Genomic DNA, 22728 nt, shown 5'->3' with positions numbered 1-22728 from the left:
TCAGTTATCGATTAACATGCAATCGTGCTAATTTTGGCCAATTCAATTCTGAATAAAAATTGAATTTCACTTTATTAAAAATAAAAATTTTAAAGAAATTTTAACCATTAAATTTATAAATTAAATGAATTGAATATTTTCATGCCTACCTCTTCTAGCAAACACATAATTAAAAAAAAAAAGAAAAGAAAAATAAGATATTGTTTTAAAGTTATTATGAGTAAAAATTTACATTAAATTAAGATATTTAAAATATTATTTTTCTCTATAGTAGTTCAAACAATAATATCAAATAAATAAATATATTGCATTGGGTGTGATTTTAGTGCAAAATAAGTGTATGCAAATCGTTAAATAGACATTAGATGCTATAAATAAGGTGAATTCAATTATTGTGGCTAAATAACAATCTACTTTTCCTACGTTTTAGGTCTAGAAATTGTCAAGCTATTGGCAAAAATCATCACATTTCAAGACACAATTATTATTCAAGTCCGTTCAAAGTAACCGGAGAAATACCTAAGTTGGGAAACCACAAATTCTAATTTAACAAAATGAGAGGCGCCGGCGAATTCTCAGATATCCAAACTTTGATGCCCCTGGCGATGAGCCCTCAAAAATAAATGGCAAATAGCCCGTTGCGCCTTTGTACTTCTGCTGAATCTGGATATATTCAAACCACAAATATATCAAATCCCTGTACTTACAATTTAAAAGAATCTCTAAATTGCTAACAGTAATAAACTAAGAAGACAAAAAAAATCAATACATAAAGAAAGCTTGGGTCAATAAAAGTTATCCCTTAAAAAATTCCTATGATTATTGAAAATCAAAATTCAAAGTGCAACATATTTTCACCATCTACTTTGGTATCATGTGTATATCAAAGCTCCCGTGAAGAGCAATATCGTGCACTGTTGAGGTTTTAGGCATCTTACTGTGATATCCTAATGTGTAACCAAATCTTACATGCAAACGTTCACTCTTGCAATAGATAAATTATACCATAAACCCGTGATTATATGTAGGCAATCTATATACTAGCAAGCCAATTAAAAATAGACAAGTGTATCATTGCAGTTGTTTGAATTATTTGAAAAAGAAGTGCTGGGTAATTATTAGTTTTTGGAATCCACAGCTAAATGGTTATTAATTTATGGGACATAATTTATATACGCTTGCCCACACCTACTTCAACTTGACATTCAATGTAGATTATCTTATATATCAAAAGCACTCTTATTACCTCAATAATTTGTTGGCTGCTCCTTAGACAGTTCCTACCAATCACACAAACTGTTCCGCCTGATCCCCCACCAGTTATTTTTGCTCCATAGAGTGTCCCATCATGAGATTTAGAGGATTTACTATGTTGCTTTTCTTGTACCAAGTGCACAAGCCTATCCGTCCCATCAGTGCCAAGTCCACACGCACTATAGCTGTAGTGACACTGCGCAACAAGTTTGTACATCAACGACATTTCAACCCTTTTTCATAGTTACACATAAGCATACAAAATACTTCGATCATTAACTACAATACTATTTTTTATTTCAAAAATTGAAAAAAAAAATGTTATGATATTAAATTTGAACCTACAGGAAGCAAGTTGAGAATGTGATAATCACTTGGCAAACTGTAACAAGATCCACCAAGAATCAAAATTGTATCCAGAGTATATGGATGTTCATTTATATCCATCAACTGTGGATCTATCAATTAATCATGCATTCCTAAAGAAGAGGGAATACACATTGTTCAGATGTGAAGTTTCTACCCCATGAAAAGCACTATAAAGTATTTGTCAAGAGAATAATTCTCTCCCTAAAGTAACTTAACAATCAAAGAATCATTTCCTTTTTAAACAATTAGAGTGAACTGTATATCTCTATTATTCATCTTATGTATAGGAACTAAATTAGCAGCAATTATTCCTACATCAGGATTGGGGCCTAAATCAAATTATCAACAGACTCCAATAATCCATCAAGGCAAAAACTTTGTATTTACCTGATACAGCAATTCACCAAGAGCAGTAAGTTGCTCATCTGAAGTTGCAGATGATAGCAATGCTTTGAAAGCCTAATATCAAGTACCAAAAGTAACTCAGAAGATTTCAGAAATACATATTTGAGAAGATCCTTATAAAAACATATCCAAAGTTGATCAAATTTCTCAGTTTGTAACTATCAAACAATAGATCAAATGAATCCTTTGCTACTCACCTTGACCCGGAAGTTTTCATAGATAGGATGTTTAGCAGGTGCTCTCACCATGTAAGTGCGCTTCTGATCAATTACTGTTACAGCATCATTGTGATCAACATACTTCTCCAAAAATGCCTCACCAAGAATGGATTCAGGAAGCATTTTATGGTAAAGAGCTTCATATCTGTAAATGAGGTTTAACACGCATGTTATACACACACACACACACACACAATTAAAAAAAAAAACTATATTAAACAAGATTGAAGAATTTCATAGCATAGGAACATTATCTCTCCTACCCCCCCCCCCCCCCCCCCCCCTCCAAAAAATAAATAAATAAATAAATAAAAACTAACCCTTACATATGCACAGGCAGATATGAAGTGGTGATCAAAGAAGAATTGTGAAGAGAAAGAAAAGTAAAGGTAACATATCTAATCTTATAAAAAAAAGACAAAGACTTTGGCAGCACAAAAATGAAATTCTACTAAGGCGTCAAGTCTGCAACTCTGATGCTGTTAGAAGCTGTATTTTATTTATAGATCCTTGGACATCTGTAAAAGCCTTTTTTTTTTTGTAGTTATGAAATTATCAACTTGGTTAAAAAAAAAAAAAAGAAGCTATGTTTAGAAAGTGGAAGAAATTATTTTAATGAAAAAAACGGTAATTCAGCATTGTAAAACAACTTCATGAGGTAGCAGAAACAATATCAAACAACCAGACATTGTTTAGTAACCAACACCAAATCAATATAATTGTTCAAAATAAATAAATAAAGATCATCATCTTTAGAATTTAACAAAAATATCCCACACCTACTGCAGCTTACTAATATCCCACCCCTCCTGCAGCTTACTACCGTAGTCCACCCAACAGCCAGTGAGCCTTACCTGTGTGGTGACAAGTTGCATAAGTAATCTAAGGAAGATTCATTTTTCAGTAGTTCAGAACCATAGTCCTCCAATTCATCAAGGATTGATCCATTAATGCTGGGCAATGACCTAGACAAAATAGCAGATGCCATTGACTTTATCATCTTTCGACCCATGAAGGCACCAATTCTTACAGATCCATAGTCTGCACCGCCAACGCTGCCAAAGCAGAATAATAACTAATTAAGAGTTGGAAATGCTAAGAAAAAAGTGAGAGTACTTGGTCAGAAAGGATTATCTAACAAGCAAAGTTTTCAGAAGACAACTAGAATAGTGATTAAAAGAAACTTCAAAAAATCTGCAATGACTTGAGCACATAATGAACATTTGCATGATTTCAATATGGATTATGGAATGTGAATAGTTCAAGGAAAAAATAAATAAATGGTTGTGTTTATAGTGCCAGAATTATACGGCAGGCAGAATAAAACCTGTGTTACATACCATGGCCAAAAGAGACTGGAAACCAGAAAAGTGGCTGCCATGGCTGGGCCATGGTTTCATTAAGAAAAAAAAAAATTGAAAAGGACACAAAAACCAATATTAAATTAAAGCAATATTCAAGGAGCAGATGGACTTCATGAAAAAATTTATTAATTTTTTAATATGATAATACAAATCACAGGGGAAATGGAACTTAACATATTAAAAGATCAAATACCTGTGTCGTATCCCTGAATCAATCCCCCAGAATCGAATATGGCTAGGAATTTCCACAAGACCAATTACTTCAGCGGGCTGCATAAAAAACAAGATTGTTTCTCAACCTTTACAGCACCTTCAATAGAGTAATATTCAGTCGCACTAATGTCACATACCTGGCACACCATTGCAAGAAGTTTGTTGGCTTCACCACATACTGAAGTCATCTGATCCATTACACCACATGGAGCTCCAACAATGTGATTCTCCACCTACATAACAGTTAATAAGAATTTCAAGATCTACATGATTAGCATAACTTTAAAAGGAAGTGTTAATAATGAAAAATATCAATGAAGTCGGTAAATCCACCTTCTGGCAAAGCAATGCCATATCCCTTGGGCTTATGTTTAATCCTGCGAAGTATAGAAGATGGGTGAAGTCAATAATTTCTTCACCATTAAAATACAAAAATTCATGAATTTCCAAGCACCAGAAAATAGATTAAAAATAGTAGCTTGATAAAAAAAAAATCCTGATAAAACTAGGATTTGGCTTGAAATTCAGGGCAGGATTGCAAAAATTCAATCTGAAGTCACAAGCATATATCCAACACTATTTTTCTAAAAAAAAAAAAAAATGCATGCAAGTTTGTGAGGGCTGCAGATGACAATGAAATAATGGTTGGTTTCAATATTAGCTTAGAAAATCTTTGTTCCTGTTTAGAAATGACAATATTTGAGCATTTGACATCAATTTAAGATTTTCAACCATTGACAAGCTTCACAATGTGGCAAAATATTTACAGTGAGCAGTACCCTGTCCCTGACAAGAAAATTATCTAAATAGAAGTCCAACTTGAAAAAACTAAGATCTTCAACCATTGGCAACCTTCACAACATATTTTTCTCACAATAGTCTTCTGTTCTAAAACTCAAATGCTTCAGTTAAGCATCCATCATCCAATGGTGGCTGTTTATATTTTTTCATTTTTATAATCCTTGTTATTGATAAGAAAATAACAGCCATATAGCAATATAGTGGGTAGTATTACAATAGTAAAAAAAGATGAAGTGCATTTGTAAATTGGAATAATAATCACCATGAGCAGCAGCCACAGCAGACATGCTAGCAACCTCCACAGAGGCAGAAGAAGATACACCTTTGCCTTCTGGAACTGCAGAAGAAACCTGTATTTTTATACATAGTAACATTAGCAGGGCCCTGAATACCACCATTAAACTACTGACTGCAGAGATGATTTATTAAAGAAAAGGAGCATGATGCATTCAACTGCAGGTAACAGGATACTCCAACATGTCCTTTATTTTCTTTATAAAAAGTGGTTTGGTTATTTGAATTTTATTTACAGAAACAGTTTTATGTTGATCCAATTTGCATGTCATTAAAAGGTGAGACATAAATTTGCCTTTTTATTGTATTTTGAGTATCGTCTATAAAATTGGGGACTGAATTTTTTTATAGGAACTGGTATCTGTAAAAGATTTAGTAATGAATTAATATAAGATATTTCAGTACCAGTGAAAAGAGAGAGAGAGAGAGAGAGAGAGAGAGAGAGAGAGAGAAGCCCATCTTAGTACCGCTTACATTCCCATAAATAAAAAGGAAAAGAAAAAAAAAACTAAGTTCATCCATCTTTTCATGTACACTACACTTAATAGCAGTTGCAAAGGAACGTAAACAATTGGCATATTTAGCTACAATAGAAAAAGAATTTCCCTGTAGTAAGAAACTCATGAACATATTCTAAAGAAGAAAGAATGCAATTTGTACCAGCATGCTAATACTGTCCTCAAAGCGTACACCTAGTTCTCTCATCAAAACAAGAATTGACCCTGCAACATAAGCCGCCCACCTAAAGAAGAAACCTCATAAGTAAAATATAACGTAATTCTAGCAGTCTAGCATACAAAATAAAAAAGAACAGAGGCCTACTTTTGTGATGGGTCTTGGGCAAAATATTTCCTTGCCTTCTCATATGAAATTGGCTGGTTGCCCTCCATAAAATCAGATAAATCCATGTCAAAAGTTGGGCCACGATTGCTTAACTCTGAACCATAAGATACCTGATAAAACCAAAATGGACAAATAATTCTTAATATCTATCAGGCATTAACATGCATATTTACACCTCTCTCTCTCTCTCTCTCTGCTTCTTTTTGTTTGAGTTTGATGATATTAGACAAAAGACCAGACATATCCCTGACATTTGAGTCAAATATCCAATGGACAAAAATATCAACTATTACATCAGTCTCATTCATTGAACTTCAAGAGGAAATGATGAGAATGCATCATAGGAATTACTGAAATTGAAAATTGGATGGGTAGGTGGTGGTGTCTGTGGAATTGAAACAGCAACAAATTCAAATGTCAGTACTTACAATTTGCAGAACAGGAGTGGGTCCTTGTCCTTTTGCATTTTGCCGAGCCTCAGCATGTTTCCAAAGCCTGTGTTTGCTTGGATGATTCCTTTGAACAGCAACATGGCAAGCTTCTCTTATGGGCATCTATGAGACAGACAGCCAAGGAATAAACTCCAGTTTGTTTTTTTTTGGTGGGGGGGGGGGGGGGGTTGGGGGGGGTTGGGGCGGCGGGGGGGCCCGGTGTGGGGTGTGTTGGGTGGTGTGGGTTGTGGAGGAGGGGAACTTGTCAATGAAAAATCCACTTCGAGAAGGATAAAGCATCAGCTCAATATCATTCTATATGATGAAAGGAGTCCGCAATTTTTCAAAATGGCAACACTATGAAGATGAATCTAACCTGCAAGACGAGACTTCCTGAATAATCAGCAATCCCTCCCATTACATCCAGCCTGCCAGGTGCTCTTGTCACAAAAATATCTTCCTGCGCAAGAAAAAAAAAAAAGAGTAGCAACATCAATACCAATTTAAAAATTCTGAATCAGGCAAACCAATACCAGTTGTTGAGAACAAAATCAATAGAAAGGCAAGAAGAGAACTCATTTTAATTTGCTAAGTGGTAATAAAAAAACTAATATTGAAGGTATTGTATGGTAAGTGAACTTTTATCCTTGTGCATAATTTCTAACATCCAAGAGCAAAGATCAAATAAATTAACAAGCAACAGCTTATAGTTGAGATATATATAAAAAAAAAATACCTCCCAATTAAAGAGTCCTGCAGCAGCCTTATGCTCCCGCATCTGGAGCTTCTCAGTATTCTTTTCAGAGTCATATACAGAATCTAGCTCTAATAAACTCTTTAAGAAACTCGTGGTATCTGAAAGACCTTGAAGATCTCCATGAAGAATCTCAAAATCTCCAGTCCAACTAAAATTATTTACGGAAACATGTTAACAAAACATGAAACTAAATCTATCATCAAATTGAAGACTGGCTGAACAGAGAATGACAAACTCACGCGCTTGTTGGTAGTCCATCCTCATTTGTATGTGCAACTGGTGACCCAGTAGACTTGCTAAGTTCATTTTCAGCATTTGCATACCATTCTGGAATGCTGATATCTCGTCCAGCCACCCTCTGTAATTGATACCCAAGAACTATGGCATCCCGCAATCTCCTTGACCCACTTAACTACATTTTAGTAATGCAAAAATAACAAGATAGGTGGAATTGTTAGTCAACACAATCACATGTAAAGACATCCAAAAGTTTGTTTATAAAAGAAAATTATCATGTATAACAACTTATACATGGGTCTTATTCTATATCACCAGGACAAGTTCTGGCTTGTGGCACTACCTTTCTACATACTCAAAATATGTTTGAGACAATAATTACAAGGGACAAGATGATAAAAGGTTCAAGACAGCTTGATAATATTTCAAAAAGTTTCCAAAACTCCAAAGAAAAGATTCACAGGTTAAAAGCTTTGAAAGGTATCATAAGGAAAAGTGGCAAAACAGAATGATAGAGTTTTGTGTTATGAACTACAATTTTCCAGATGGGTTGATCCCGCATAGAGTAGCAATAGGATTCTCTAACATATATCTAACGGAATTTCGTCTTATCTTAAGTTGTAATCACTTTTCAGTACTTCAGATATGCAAATTATTTTTCATGGCCACTGAACCATGAACAAAAGGTTCAGTGATGGAAAATATAGGGTAACAATTATTGACAAATAGTTATTGACATACTCCAAGGAAATCACTATCAGTCACATATTACCTGTGCAACAATAAAGAGGGAATATATGGACTTGGCAGAGAGACTGAAAAGTTGGCATGAAATGTGACAATAGGACTAAAACCTTCAACATAGAAATTTCTATTCACCACAGTTTTATCACAGAAATTAAAACTAGCATCAGTAAACAGACATCAACTTGATATTACCTTATCGGAAGTATAGTTTTTCCCAATAGCAGTCTCCTGTAATATATGAGCTGCCACCTACATACATAAAATGATCTCAAAGATGAGTGGAAATCTGCAAGATGTATTTCACGAAATAGAAACTTTGGACAATCATGGAACCCAAGAAAAGAAGATGATACCTCGCCACCATTTACGCCACCCTCGTAACATGGTTTCAAACTAACTGCACGTTCAAGGTAAGGTTTCCAATGACCAGTAAGTAAATCTCTCCTAATCATCTCAACGCCACTCTGATAATACTGTTTCAAAATAACATCTCATCAGTATCAGAACTAGGGATGAGCATTCGATTCAAACCAAACCAAGTCGAATCGAATTAAATTATGAAAACCGAGTTACATATTTTAGAAACCTAACCGAACCAAAATAGGTGAAAAACTGAATCGAATCAAACCGCTCTATTTCGGTTCGGTTCAAACCGAACCGTTTTGATTTTCTATTGATTTTTTAATTTAAACTTGATTTTCAAGTTATTTGGTCTAATTTTGACTTTGGTTTGAACCTAATAACCATTAATCAATAAAATTAAACAATTTATATATATATATATATATAATTACATATAATTCATAAATTTTTCAAAAAAATAAATTAATTCAAAAATTGATTCAGTTCGATTTGGTTTGATTTGAATATATAAAATTACTATTCAGTTCAGTTTGATTTAACCGGTTTTTTTCTCTTCAAAACTAAACCGAAATAACCGAAATTTTTATAATATAAAACCGAACCAGATTGAATTACCGAATTAAGGCGGTTCAGTTCGGTTTATTCGGTTTGAACCGAATAATGATCACCCCTAATCAGAACTGTGTGAATAGGAAAAGAGAAGAATAACAGAAAAGAAAGATGACTATGATTGCACAAGCAAGCATTTAATTGCACCTCAAGCATATTTCTCAAAAAGGGTTCTTCATTGAAATAATCTCTTCGTACAAAGACAAATGGTAACTTGTATGCAAGGGCTTCACTGCAAGTACCATATCCAATTTTTCCTGAGATAATGAAAATACCATTAATTTTGATTTCTAACCATTTAAATTAGTCAGACACCATAAATTTTCATACAAACCCAGCATGCAGTCAGATGCTGCAATCAGATCAGGTGTATACGCATCTTTTGCAAGCTTTATGAAATTCGGCGGAAGCTCCTGGCTATCAGAAGCACCACAAACCTGGATTAAATAACAATAATGTGGCATTAACAAATTCTTCATTGTACATTGTCAAAGTGAATTTCACGTAAAGATTATGCTACAAAAGCTACCAAGCATAGCCAACCAGAAGGCAAGTACTCCTCCTTCAACTTCCAGCCAGATGGCTGCATATTACAGAAAACAGCTAGGAGTTAAAAATAGAATGAACAGAACTCATCTAACAAATGAACAAGGGGTTATGGAGAACAAAAATTACAATATAAATATAAAATAAGATTAATCTAATCTGGCAAAAGATTTATTATTCTCACCTGTCCACCAAAATTAAGGATAACTAGCTTCACATGATTACTGATGCCAAGTTCCTTTCTCACCTACAGTAAGAAATATAGAAGACCTATATGAAGATTAAATACACATCAAATAACAGAGTGGCTTCAAAAGTGGTCCAAATCCAAACCTCCTTGCGGGATTTGTGCAACCTCCTCACAACAAGAGGTACATCAATAACATCACGGAAAGCAGGCACTACAATGGGAGAAAACATCAAATTAACAAATGGAAGCCAATCTACAAATATCCCCAGCAACAAATATGGAAATGAAAAGAGAATACAAAAGTGACCCTAATATTGAGGCTTTGTGGGAACCAACATACTTGGGCAATATCCTGGGAGGCGGATTAAGAACTCACAATGAGAATAATCCTCAGCAATCTGCGACAATTTTGAACAGACAGCATAACCAATTTTAGAACAGTTAGCACATCACTCACTAAAACAAACAACCAAGCCAGAAAGCAAATATTGAACTTCATAAGAGCAAAGTTTCAATTTCAAGAATTGATAATCCTTTGCTACATGCATCAAACTTTTCAGATGATATACTAGTTCAGTGTCATTGCCAATCAATAACCATAACAAATTCCAAACCAAAAGGAAGACCTTTAACTCAAAAACAGCAAAGGTTTAAAGACCAATATAATCACATCAAATTCCATATAAACCATGCTTATTTTCTTCACATGTATAGTTGTAATTTTGTAAGAGACATTGCATGGAAAATGACTAGATGAAGCATTTCATGTGCCTCATATGATCAAGTGGCTTCAGTTGGAAATTGGCTTTAATTCTATACCATCATTACAAATAGTTGACTCATGACACGATGCTTACAAATGAAAATGGAGTGGCTAGGGGTAAAATCTACCCTTGCCTCACCTCAAGAATCCCTCTACCCACCCTTTGCCCTCTCAACTATTGGTGAATTGCATTACCCAAAAATTTTAAGAAAAAACAATATACATTCAAAACTATATGAGCACAGATGTGAGCATGTCTGTATTAGATACATAAATTATATGGGGCAGGTTGCTACATATAGGGCAGGAAGGGCAGCATGGCTTCAGGAGAGTATGCCATTAATTCTTGCTCCTACCATTAAATTTGTAGTTTTTAGGATTGTAGGGCAGCTAGTTAGGAAAACTTGCCAGCCTTCCTGATAGTAATATTTCGAACTGTTCCCAGTCCAAATCAAATGAAATAAGACTTGATTAGAAATTAGAAAGAATTACTCCAATAGAAAAGAGTAACATCACTTTAGCAATCATAAGTTCAGGGAAATTCAACAAAAAGAGGATAGAGATGACCTGCCACACTATTGAACGATGATGGTATCCAGCGGCCATCACATACTCTGCATAGATGAAGTCCCAACTACAATTGCAAACAAGACAGAGACAAAACAGATTAAAAAAAAAAGCTTTTATTGAGTAATTACTTAACTAGGAAGACTTCAAGCAAGGCAGACAAATAATTTGTGCCTAGGTCACCACAAAAACCAAACTTCATTCAAGTCCAGTTCACTGAGCTTATGGTTTTAACTTTGAACCCAATTGTGCACCTTCAACACACATTCAAGGCAGAAATTCCTTCACTTGACTAAACCCTTACAGGTTATGATCTAGTTTGAATTTTGGTAGGACAAACACTTTTAATTGAATTTATATGTAAAAAAATGTATTCAATAATCATCCAAATGTGAAAATAAAGCTATGGTTAAAAAAAAATTATCCAATGACAAGAGATTCAGTTACATAACAAGTTGCATAGAAAGGTATCATGTGATTCTTGATAAGATTCATATGTTAGGACTGAAAGTAGTTAAAAAGTAAAATAACAGAGATGAAAAAAGCTCTAGGAATAAGAAAAATAGTGATAACAAGATACCTGAAGTTGGTGACACAAACAGATCTAATTCCAGCATCAGCTGCTGCACGGCATGCAACTGGAACAACATCTGACACCTGTTGTTGTGTGAGCGCATATGAGTGCCGAGAATTCATGCCATTTTCATTGTTTAAGATTAAACTACAGATTATATCACAGGTTGAAGCATAGGAGTGAAAAAGAGAAGATGCATTCAAATACCACTAGGTCAGCTTTGATAGAGTGAAGCCACTGTGTTTCTGTTGCTAAAATAGAGTCCCGAGGTTTTACAGCAGTCTCTGAATACTACCACATCGCAAGAACAAAAAAAGAAAGAAAAAAGTAGTTAGAAAATAACAAATGAGCAATTAATAAATCCAATTAAACGTGCCAAATATCAACATGAAAGAGGAAAAAAAGCACGTATCATAAAACAAATATCGCCATAAAAGGATTTATATACCTTCTCTAATGAAGCAAGACGATCCACTGTCAATGCATCTGCCTGAACTGCTCCGCAGTCCAATAGCACCTATGAATCCAGATATGGGTTTGAAACAAATAAGCGTCTTATAATTTGCTTATTAGAAGAAAGTATAAGACTAAGAAAGGAGCAACAAATTAAATTGCATTGGAGTTACCTTGCGGATGAATAGCCGAGGGGACTGTATCTCAGAAGTGAACACAAAGTCAGGTGCACCAGTGACCACGTGCACATCATGCCCAGCAAGAATTAAGTTCCTGACGACCTATCCATGGAATATAGAATTCAAATTAGCAACTATATAAAGGTTAATTCACATAATGCAACCAAAGCTGCATCGATCAAAAAGAGAGAAAACCCAGTAAAATCATCATTTCATAAATCACAATTATCGACTTCATTCTGATATCCACAAAATTCGATTGCAATAATCAAATCCAAGATTGTTGGAATTAATTGAATCATGCTGAAAAACTCTCACATTCAAATAAGGGGGAAAATGAAAAAAAAGAGACCTCGACAACCCGAGTGGCATGGCCAAAACCATGGCCAGTGACATAATAAGCGAAAACCAGGTGATTCCTGGAAGCTGATACTCTTTCGCTCTCTTCAATTCTCATCGTCGGACTTTCGCGGATTGGGTTTGAATTGGCTATGTTCGTCTGATGAGTGAGTTTTATTTGGAAGGGAAGGTGACGGCTGCCCACGTCCGGATTTTGATCGATAAGAATGTAGATTGCATAGAAAACTAGAGAGAGATAGCTCCTTTTTTGGACTCTACCAAGGTCAATTTCTGCCGTTTACTTGCCCCAGTAGTTCAGGCGATATTTTCGAATGCAATCAGCAGAAGATTAACATCAATTTGAAAATTTTTGGATAAACTTGGCATATCACATTATCTTTGAATTAATATAATTATAAATAAATATGTGATTTAAATTTTAATTATTTATTTATATTTATATAATTATTGACATAATAAATTCACATTGTATTTGGATAGAATATGTTGAAATATGAAATGTAAATTTGATAAAATAATATATATATATATATATATATATATATATATATATATATATATATATATATATATATATATCTGAAAGGAAAACTATTATTTATGATCAAAAGAAAGTTATCCTTTTCTAGAAGTACATCTAACAAGGGGACGATGATAAGAAGTCCACCCAGAGACAAACTCGCCATTCTAACAGTTTTTACAACTCAATCAACACAAGCATTATCCTTTCTAGGAACATAACATTTTCGAGTTTTGTTGTTGTCTTATCCTTTTGTTATCTATATGTTATGTTCCTAGAAAGGATAATGCTTGTGTTGATTGAGTTGTAAAAACTGTTAGAATGGCGAGTTGGATTTCTTATCATCATCCCCTTGTTAGATGTACTTCTAGAAAAGGATAACTTTCTTTTGATCATAAATAATAGTTTTCCTTTCAGATATATATATATATATATATAAGCTAGCTCGGTTAAGGCCCTCGTCGAGTTCAGAGATATCCAGAACACACCCTAACAAATAATCTCATTAGGCTAATATTATGTATTGAGGATGATGAAGGATTCTTCAGTAACTCCGCGCTACTGCATCTAACGTAGCAGTGCTACCAACGTGAGGGCGAACTTCAAAGTGCTGAAGGATTTTCTTTGCTGGCGCAACTAGTATTGTGGGCCTTGGCTTTCATTGCAATGGCAGTGTTTATGGCCATGAGTTTGCCATTTTAAATATCTGACTTTCGTTTTGTTTCCTTGCATAGAAACTCCTAAACCCTATAAAATTAGCATTCCATAAAAGTCATCAAGTCTCTCAATTTTCAAGCTAGATATTTGCATTTCCTGAAGCTCGAAATACAATCCATCAAACAATATAATAAAACAAAACAATTATTAATTTTACAGATTCTAACAGATGAACAAATGAACATATTCCAAAATCCATTATCAGTCATAATAATGCACTCTTCGCTATTTCTCAAAGTAATTTGTAAGGCTATTAATTTTCTTTCAGAAGAGATTTAATTCTTTTCATTAACTCTGCCTGATTTTCCAAAATTAAGCTCATGACACTGGAAAATTCCACCTGCTCCCTTCATTCAAAAGCTCATTTAGCATCTTTATAAAGCCATTCAAAGTCTGACCGATAGTGGAGATTGAGTATAGCTTTACTGACGGTGGCTTTGGTAGTGTCCATGAGTTCATGAAGAAGAGAAAAAAAGGGGAGGGAGAGAGACAGGAGTGTGTAGATAGGGAGAGGGCTGGGGTAATATAGGAATAAAAGAAAAAAAAATTCTCTCATTTGACTAACATAAAAAGGCTTTGAGATTGAACCGAAATGACGAAATAGTAAATAAAATAAAAACATAAAGACGTTTTAATGTGATTCACTCACATTATTTAAGGACTTTATAATAATTCACTCACAATTTTTTTTTTCGAAATTCATTCACAACTTGAATAGACCTATTCGTCCTATTTAGCTTGGTCCCACTTAGACCTAGCTAGGTGCTGGGTAGGATTTAGAACCAGACCAGCCCAACTCTAGATGGATACTAATTAAACTGTTTTGATTAAAATCAGTTCTGAATTGGATTAAAATCATTTGGTTTGGTTAAGTTAAATTCAAAATCAAAATTTTTTTTCTATTTAATATTTCAATTGTTAAATTTAATTAAAATGAAATCAAATTAAAATCAAACTAAACTAAAATTGAAATTGAAAGGACCCTACGATTTCGATTCTAATTCCTTAAACCTTAAATCGTCGATTTCAGTCCAATTCTGTTAGTGATCACCCCTAATCCGCTGCTCAGCGATGAGCCTAAGAGGGTGTTTGGTTTACCTATTGGGTGCAGCTGATAGCCGATAGACACCCAAACAGGTAAATTGTGGTGTTTGGTAAGTTTAAAAAAATAAAGCTGATAGCTGATGGGTAACTGATATGATATCCATCAGGTAATTGTGGTGTTTGGTAAGTTTAAAAAAATAGAGCTGATAGCTGATGGGTAACTGATATGATATCCATCACCATTGTCATTTCTATTTTTAGAAATTGCTTTCATCAAATCGGTGATAGTTGATATGGTTTTATTTTTTATTTTGACCATATTATCCTTTTTTATTTAACTTAAAAATTAATATTATTAATATTTTTATTTATAATGTTAATATTTTAATTAACGTATTTCAACTTTGTTAAAATATTTTTTATTAATAACATAAAATATAAAATATTTATTTATATCCAAAAATTTAAAATTAATTATAAAATTTTCTATTGACAATAATAATTATTTTATTATTTTATCTATATTTTTAAAATTATTTAATTATCTTAAAAAATAATTATTTTCTTATTTCAATAATAAAATAAATAATATAATATAAAAAATTAATAATTATATATTTATTTAAATAATATAATATAAAAAATTAATAATTATCTATTTATTTAAATAATATAATATATTAATTTAATAATTATCTATTTAATTTAATAATAAAATAAATAATATAATGTAATAAATTTATAATTTTATATTTATTTTAAAAAATAAATTATATGATATATATTTTGATTAGTCATTTCACATATTAACAGTAACAGCTAAATATAATTTTACTAAATACTTAATATAAAATAGCTATTAGTTATCAACTATCAGCTAACAGTATCAGCTAACAGTTATCAATTATATTCAACAGTTAATCTAAATAGGTCCTGATCCAAGTAGATGATTTGCGGATGTGAGGGTTAAAATAAAAATCGGAAAGAAAAGATGGTATTAAGGTAAAAAAGAGGAACATGGGAGGGCAAAGGAAGAAATTTAATTTTTATTTTTATTTAATGACATAGGGCTTCGTGATTTTGTGTATATATAGTTCTCCATCATCTACCTTTTACTGAGTTAGGGTTTTAGCCAGGCTGCGCTTGGGCACCAATGATTCTAGCTGTACAATCACATCGGTAGGACGCAAATTGTTTTCTATGTATATGGATTTTGAATATATGGGGCTGGAGTTTGGCTCTTTGGCTGGTTACCTGTGCCATAGAGATGAATGCAGCTCCCTAAATCAATCTTCTCATCCTCTCACTCTTGTTCGCTACGATTTTTTCTTATCATAGCGAATTTCTTTGTGAGGTTGTCACATTTTATTCTTTAAAAATCCTTTTTTTTTTTTTTCTAAATTTTCATTTAATTGGTTTCTGCCTTTCTTCTTTAAAGTTAATTATCGAGCAGTAATTCAGGCAGCCTCTTTGCAGAAGATATAGTAGCGAAGAAGGTGTTTAACTGCTCGGATATTAATTGCCTTTTGCTCTTCAGACTTGCTGATTTTTCATTGAAGCTGGTCTAGTAAGCCTAAGCACAGTTATGACTTTTCATCTATTTTCTTACCCCTTTCTTCCTTGTAAGTTGAATTTTATAGATTGTTTGTTCGGTGGCAAGTGTGGGAAGCAAGAAGAAAAGGAAAGAAAATCCAATAAATTTCTTTTTTATTGGGATTTTAGATGAGGAATCAAGGGGAATATCAATATCATTATCAATATAAACTATATATAGCGGATTGGTTGGTTGCAGAAGCCTACTTCTCTCTGATGCTCTTTTGAAATAATCTTGATCTCCATTTTGTTAGTCTGTCTAGTCTGAACAAAATTCCATAGTTCATTATTAAGAAAATAAAAATTTTGCAGCTTTGCATCAGTGTGTTTATACCAACGAAGTGCTTGCTTGAGAACAAGATGAGGTGATAATTAGAAGAATCATTTAAAGTTAAGTTTGTGGATCTTTGAAAGCCTTCTGCTGAAGGAGACTAGATCGGAATTTCCATAGTCTAGAAGAAGAAGAAATTCAACTTAAAACTTTAGAAGTGGAAATTCAGCCTTCTATGCGTCTTAAAAAATAAAATTTAAAGTGATATGTTGAATTAACAGTAAGCTTATTATTGTATTGTGTCTTGCTCTGATACCATATCCAAGCATTGGCTCAATTTAAGTTTGCTGAAGTTAAAATCCAGGTCTGAATTTACATTTTTGTTTCAAATGTCTGGCTTAGATTCTGCGTGTTATTTAAGTATGGAATTTTTTGGTTTGAATTAGTGATCTTAAATTGTCTTGTTCCTTTCCTTCCTGAGGATTTATTTATCCTATCAGGTTTCAGTACAGTTTGTTACTTCCTGACAAACTCAATTGTAAGAATTAATTGATAGATATCTTATTTTAACATAGTCCTATGTATGCTGCTCTGTGTTTTGCAGCATATTTATTAGCAGGTGGTGTGAGCCTTCTATTAATGCTATGTGTCTGTCATGCCATTGCTTGGATTTCTGTTTGAATGTACCTTAGAATCCTGTATACGTGATTTGTGATTTATGGATGCATCTCTTTAAAAGATATTATGGTGATAATCCTCACTTCTATGCTTAAAATTTTGATGCAGATTGGATACGTCTTATGTCCTAACTGTAAATTTTTCAAATGTGTTACCTTCCCAAATTATAGTGATGGTGTGGATCCATTCTGATGAGTCTTGTCGAGCTGGGAATATTTCAACCACTTTGCTTAGAGTTTTTTTTTTTTTTTTAAGGAGCTTATTTAAGGTTCCTGTCTTTTCCATTTATTGCCTTTCAAAAGATATTCTTTGAGAAGCCTCTTTGTAACGTGCATATATGATTAATGCAATATAGATTGAAGGGCTAAATATGACTTCTTGTATATGCTTCACTGTGATTGATGAGTCAAATAGTTCAGCACTGATTGTTGAATGCAGTAATAGTTTTGGATAATTTTTTTCTTCTTTTTTTTTATAATGGCAAAAAGGGCTTTGACCAGGAGGCCAAGACCAATTTGGTATATGTTCATTAGACTTGATGTGTCCTTTATGGCTAGCAGATGCAGATGTACTGATGGTGGTGATTTAAGTTTTGGAAAAATGGCAAAACTGTTCTGATATATGTTATTTCACTGTGAACAACAGCTATCCTACATTTGAAATTACCAACCCATTTCCTCTATATATAAGCTATATTTTAGAGAATGTTATCAATGGCGCATGTGCCCTTCTTTTACATTTTGGTGTCTTGATTTTCTTTAATAATTAAATTTATGGAACAATTGGATGTCAGTAACAATTTTCTTTTCTTGATGATTTGAAGTTAGAACGTGAAGTGTTGTCAATGTAATAATAGTAAGACAGTCAAGACTTTACTAAGTCACCAAATTGACAGTAAGCTGGGAAGTAAGATGATCAGTTGTTCATGAGCTTTGTAGTTTATAGACCTATGACTGCAGCCATAAAGAATGTGTAATTAGTACTTGAGCTGTCCAGCAAGGTGCTCTAGTCATACGAGCAAACCTATATAAAGGTGGAGGCTTTGTCGTACCTTGTGGTTGCAATTTTGTATGGTATTTGCATATACAAGATGGATCTGCATTGGCAAGAAGGAAAATATGCTTTAATCATTTAAACATGGCAAAGCTTTAATAGTCATGTAGTTCCTGGCATTATCTTAATTTTGATTAATCGTGTGCCGTCCATTTATTGTCTTAATTTGCATATGGAGGTCGTGTGTATTCTTCAACGTTTTATTTTATAATAAGTTTCGACTCTTACAACCAATCATTTATTATTTCCCCAATAATTTAGATAGTCTTGCATGTTTCAGGTAGGGGTGGTTACAGTTCAGGAACCGTTAGTCAGCGGTTCCTGAACTGTCAGTTCAGGTTTAATGAAATTATGAATCTGAATCAAACCGCCATTGAACGATTTGGAAGATGATTCATAAATCGTCGGTTTCAATTCGAGCCTCGGTTTAAAGGACAGTTCGAAAAATGACAATTTAATACGGTTTTGAAGCGGTTTAAGGGCGGTTTAAGAGTGTCTTAAAGGAAAAAAATTAGAGAAAAATTTTATTATTTTAGAATTTAAGTTTTATTTGTAAAAATATTTTAATTTTTCTTAGAAATCTTTGAATGAAAATAAAATAAGAAAAAAAAGAATAAAAAAATAAAAATAACTTATTTTTAAGAAAAATTTATTAAGTAAAGACTTGAACTTATCAAAAAATTAGAGATGAAATTAATTAAAAAAAATTAAAAAAAAGGTGTATGAACTTAATTTTGCCTATGTATCTTTTTATGATTTAGAGGATTTAAAATTTTCAGTTATAAATTGAGATAAGGGAGATTGAGATGTTTTAGTCATGTGAAGTGTAGACATAGGAAAGTTTCAGTTAGACAAGTAAAGCACATTGGGTTAGAAGATAAAAAGAAAGGAATAGGTGATTTAAACTGACTTGAAAGAGAATAGTATAACATAATCTAGAAGTATTATATATTTTTGAGAATTTAACCAAAAATCGTTTAAAGTGAAGAAAGAGAATTTATATAGTCGATCTTAATAAATTTTTAAGATAAAAGTTTAGTTGAATTAAATTCATATAACTAATCCTAATAAATTTTTGGGATAAAAATTTAGTTGAGTTGAATTGAATTGAGTATTATTTGTCTTTTTTTTTAATTATATAATAATTAATAATTAAAAAAATATAAAAGAAAAAAAATCAAAATAGAGGGTATTGAAAATTTTATTGAAGATATAAAATAGTAACAGAGTAATTGAGATAGTATTAAAAATTTTAGTGAGCATATAAAATAACAAAGCAGGGAAATTTTGAAAGTATTGAGAATTAAAAAAAGTGTAGAAAATAATTATTTAGAAAATGTGAGAGAAATTGAAAGAGTATTAAAAATTAAAGAGAGTGTAGTGAATAATTGTGTAGAGAATTAATGATATATATGAATTAGGAGTGGAGTAACGTATTTATTAAATTTTGTTGTATTTAAATCGCCGGTTTGATCCGTTTTGAATTCGCCGGTTCACGATTTCTAAAAAATATAAACTTGAACCAAATCGTAGAATAACAGTTTTGATTCGATTTGAAATCGATTCTGATTTTGATATGGTTTTGATCAAAATTGATTTCAATTCCGATTCAATTCTAGTTCGAAATCAGACCGCAGCTACCTCTAGTTTTAGGGATGGACTGACACATGATATTATAATAGCCTCTTGAGAAATTATAATGCCAGGTTATTAATTTGAGTTTTGGTTTGCTGTTAAAATTAATGAAAGTTACATTATAAATTAGCTATGATGATGAATTTCAGGCTTTTGACACACTAGCTGGCCACTTTTTTGTTGCCGGACTCTAGATAGCCACTTGAGACCATTAAACATGACCTTGAGTGTATGAAACCAAGCATGCCATTGTTTGTCTTGGCAATTATAAAACTCAAAGTCAAAAGACGTGTCGTGTGGGTCTCCTCTTTTATTGGTAGTTACCGTGGCCTTGCGACTAATTAATGGTTTATTATTTTCCACTAGCCGGACCATATGAATGAGTGAACACACGCTATTTTCCATTTTGGTTGTTAGGACTTAATGCATCACTCTCCAACATGCGTTTGTACTTGGAGCATGACAAAGCTCTGGAAACTGCTGCGATATGGTGTTAGTGTTATGATATTCTTGTAACATGTTTGTGTAGTCAGACACATAGGGTACTCATTTCTAGAGAATTTAAATATATAATAATATTTTTAGGGATGATTGCAATATTATTGGGAAAGTTAAGCTATTTGGTTTTTTTTTTTTTTAAAGAACTTTTTGGTAATTATCTTGTAGATGTTTCAAAATAAAAATTAAATATCTTTTTGTTTTTTGAGAATTTCACATATATATTCAAATTAATATTAAGAAAACTCCATACTAATTTCTTATTTAATTGAATAGGAGAATGGAAGGGGGCAAAAGTAGTGAGGGCTTTTTAATAATATCCTAAGTGATAATTTTATAAAATAAATTTATCTAATCAATGAATTTTAATTTAATAATATTTAAATTATTTTTATAATTTTATAAATAATTAGAAAAAGAATGTGTTGTGCAACTTTTAAGATTATGTAATTTTTTTTTTTATTTGGCTTAATTAGAATGTAAAAATTTATATTTTAAGGATAATTTTAGTGTTATTAATGTTAAAATAAGCAAATAAATTTAATGTGCATGCATAATCATACAATTACAATAAAGAGAGAATATGAAGAATGAACACAAAATTCACATGATTTAATTATAAAGTTTATATATATAATTACAGCCAGATACGAAAAAAAAAACCATTATAATTAAACAATCAATAAACTTCTCAAGCATCCATTTCATTTCTCAAATTTCTAATCCATTGTATTTGTCGAATTTCTTATAAATATGTAGAAGTTATCGTTTCGTTTTGGAGCAGCCGGCAAGCATCGGCCTATTTAGCTAATGCTATATGTATGTAATGCATTTAATTACTTTATGACTCCTCACTTCCCAATAAGTTGCAAATGTTGTCCCCTTGCACTGGTTGATTTTTATATATGCAATTTACATTAATGGTCTTATGTGGATCCCATATTTATGTTTGACCTCTACTCACTCCCTTCATTCCCTCTTATACCCATTGGATATATATATATATGTATATAATTGTGAAGGAAAGAAACCTTGAATATGACAGAATGACTATTCAACCAGCTAGCTTTATATTTGATTTTTGTTATGCAGATTACATGCACACTCCACCACTTGTCTCTTGCATGTCTTTTATATATGCTACTTGAAATTGGACAAAAATTTATTTCATTCAAACGCATACACCATTCAGATGAAGACGTATCCTTTAGACTACATATCCAAAAACTTTTATCATATATCGATCAATCAATCAAAAAAAAAAAAATATATTTACAATAATAATTGTTTTATTTTATTTCTTTATATAATAATATAAAAAATTTTTATAATATGAATTTGAAATCAAATGCTTTACATAATAATAATATCATTTAAAAAATTCACTTGAATGAATTATCAATTATATTAATTCTTGGTCAAAAGTTTTTAAACATTGCATCGTTCTTAAAGTTGCTTCCATTAAATGGAAGGCAATATTAAAAGCTCATGCATGGGATATGGGGTAGTTTAAGATCAATTAAACCCAATTAATAAGCATATGAGGAGGATATATACACATTATCAAAAAAGCACACCAATTGCGATTTTTAAAGTTTATAATAGACTTATAATTTCCAATATTTAGTTGGTTTTGGAAACAAAATATTAATTAATATGCAAACACAATTAATAACTATTGTTGTAATATATATATATTATATATGAGCAAATTAAGTAGCAATGAAGACAACCAATCATTTACGTATGCATAATAATGCATAAATAGCATAAGGTGACAAAACACAAGAGGCCAAATAGCTCTTAAGAAAAAAACATTTGAAGCCTGTTGATAATTGGAAGATCCACAAGACTCTTTTAAAACCTTTTGAATTTCTGTCTAAAATTAAACTTGCTATTTTATTAAGGCATTAATTATAAAGCCAACCAAAAGCAAATCCATAACAATAAAGCTGAAAAAGCTAGCTAACTCTATATGTATACGTACCCTTCATTTTTATTCACTTCATGTAATTCAAATCCTTTCAATGTTTATGATTATTGCACGTCTATCCCATCAATTCAAGGGTCATCACAAATGATTCAATTTCATATTAATTTGAAATTTCATCATTTTTATATTATTAATCATAATTTATTAATAATAATAACATTTTTAATAAATTAGGTAAATTAGCATCCA

At 32.1% G+C, this 22728-nt stretch overlaps 1 protein-coding gene, 1 long non-coding RNA gene and 1 other non-coding gene across 3 annotated transcripts; 2 read left to right on the top strand and 1 right to left on the bottom strand.

Annotated features, from left to right (window-relative positions):
- Positions 1-337: 337 nt before the first annotated feature.
- LOC110657304 (L-arabinokinase) lies at positions 338-12893 on the bottom strand. The gene is made up of 29 exons (XM_058146172.1): positions 12530-12893; positions 12172-12279; positions 11994-12062; positions 11753-11836; positions 11552-11628; positions 10972-11038; positions 9982-10039; positions 9785-9852; positions 9636-9698; positions 9435-9488; positions 9240-9342; positions 9053-9162; positions 8287-8406; positions 8126-8182; positions 7189-7361; positions 6929-7097; positions 6569-6652; positions 6190-6315; positions 5741-5871; positions 5579-5660; positions 4887-4974; positions 4157-4200; positions 3961-4056; positions 3804-3880; positions 3101-3301; positions 2226-2391; positions 2011-2082; positions 1247-1450; positions 338-663 (listed from the first exon to the last, which is right to left on the bottom strand). Exons 1-29 carry the CDS (start codon positions 12632-12634, stop codon positions 547-549), a joined length of 2973 nt encoding a protein of 990 aa, XP_058002155.1. The 5' UTR covers positions 12635-12893; the 3' UTR covers positions 338-546.
- Positions 12894-15836: 2943 nt separating this feature from the next.
- LOC131179360 (uncharacterized) lies at positions 15837-18490 on the top strand. Its single transcript, XR_009148408.1, has 2 exons — positions 15837-16806; positions 16863-18490. It is a non-coding gene; the product is annotated as an uncharacterized LOC131179360 (long non-coding RNA).
- Positions 16278-16402, top strand: LOC131179801 (small nucleolar RNA snoR77). The gene has a single exon (XR_009148687.1). It is a non-coding gene; the product is annotated as a small nucleolar RNA snoR77 (small nucleolar RNA).
- Positions 18491-22728: the final 4238 nt, after the last annotated feature.

Source organism: Hevea brasiliensis, chromosome 4 (genome assembly GCF_030052815.1).
Source record: "Hevea brasiliensis isolate MT/VB/25A 57/8 chromosome 4, ASM3005281v1, whole genome shotgun sequence".
NCBI lineage: Eukaryota > Viridiplantae > Streptophyta > Magnoliopsida > Malpighiales > Euphorbiaceae > Hevea > Hevea brasiliensis.
Note: the sequence above shows the minus strand (reverse complement) of the source record. Positions and strands in the feature narration are given on the sequence as shown.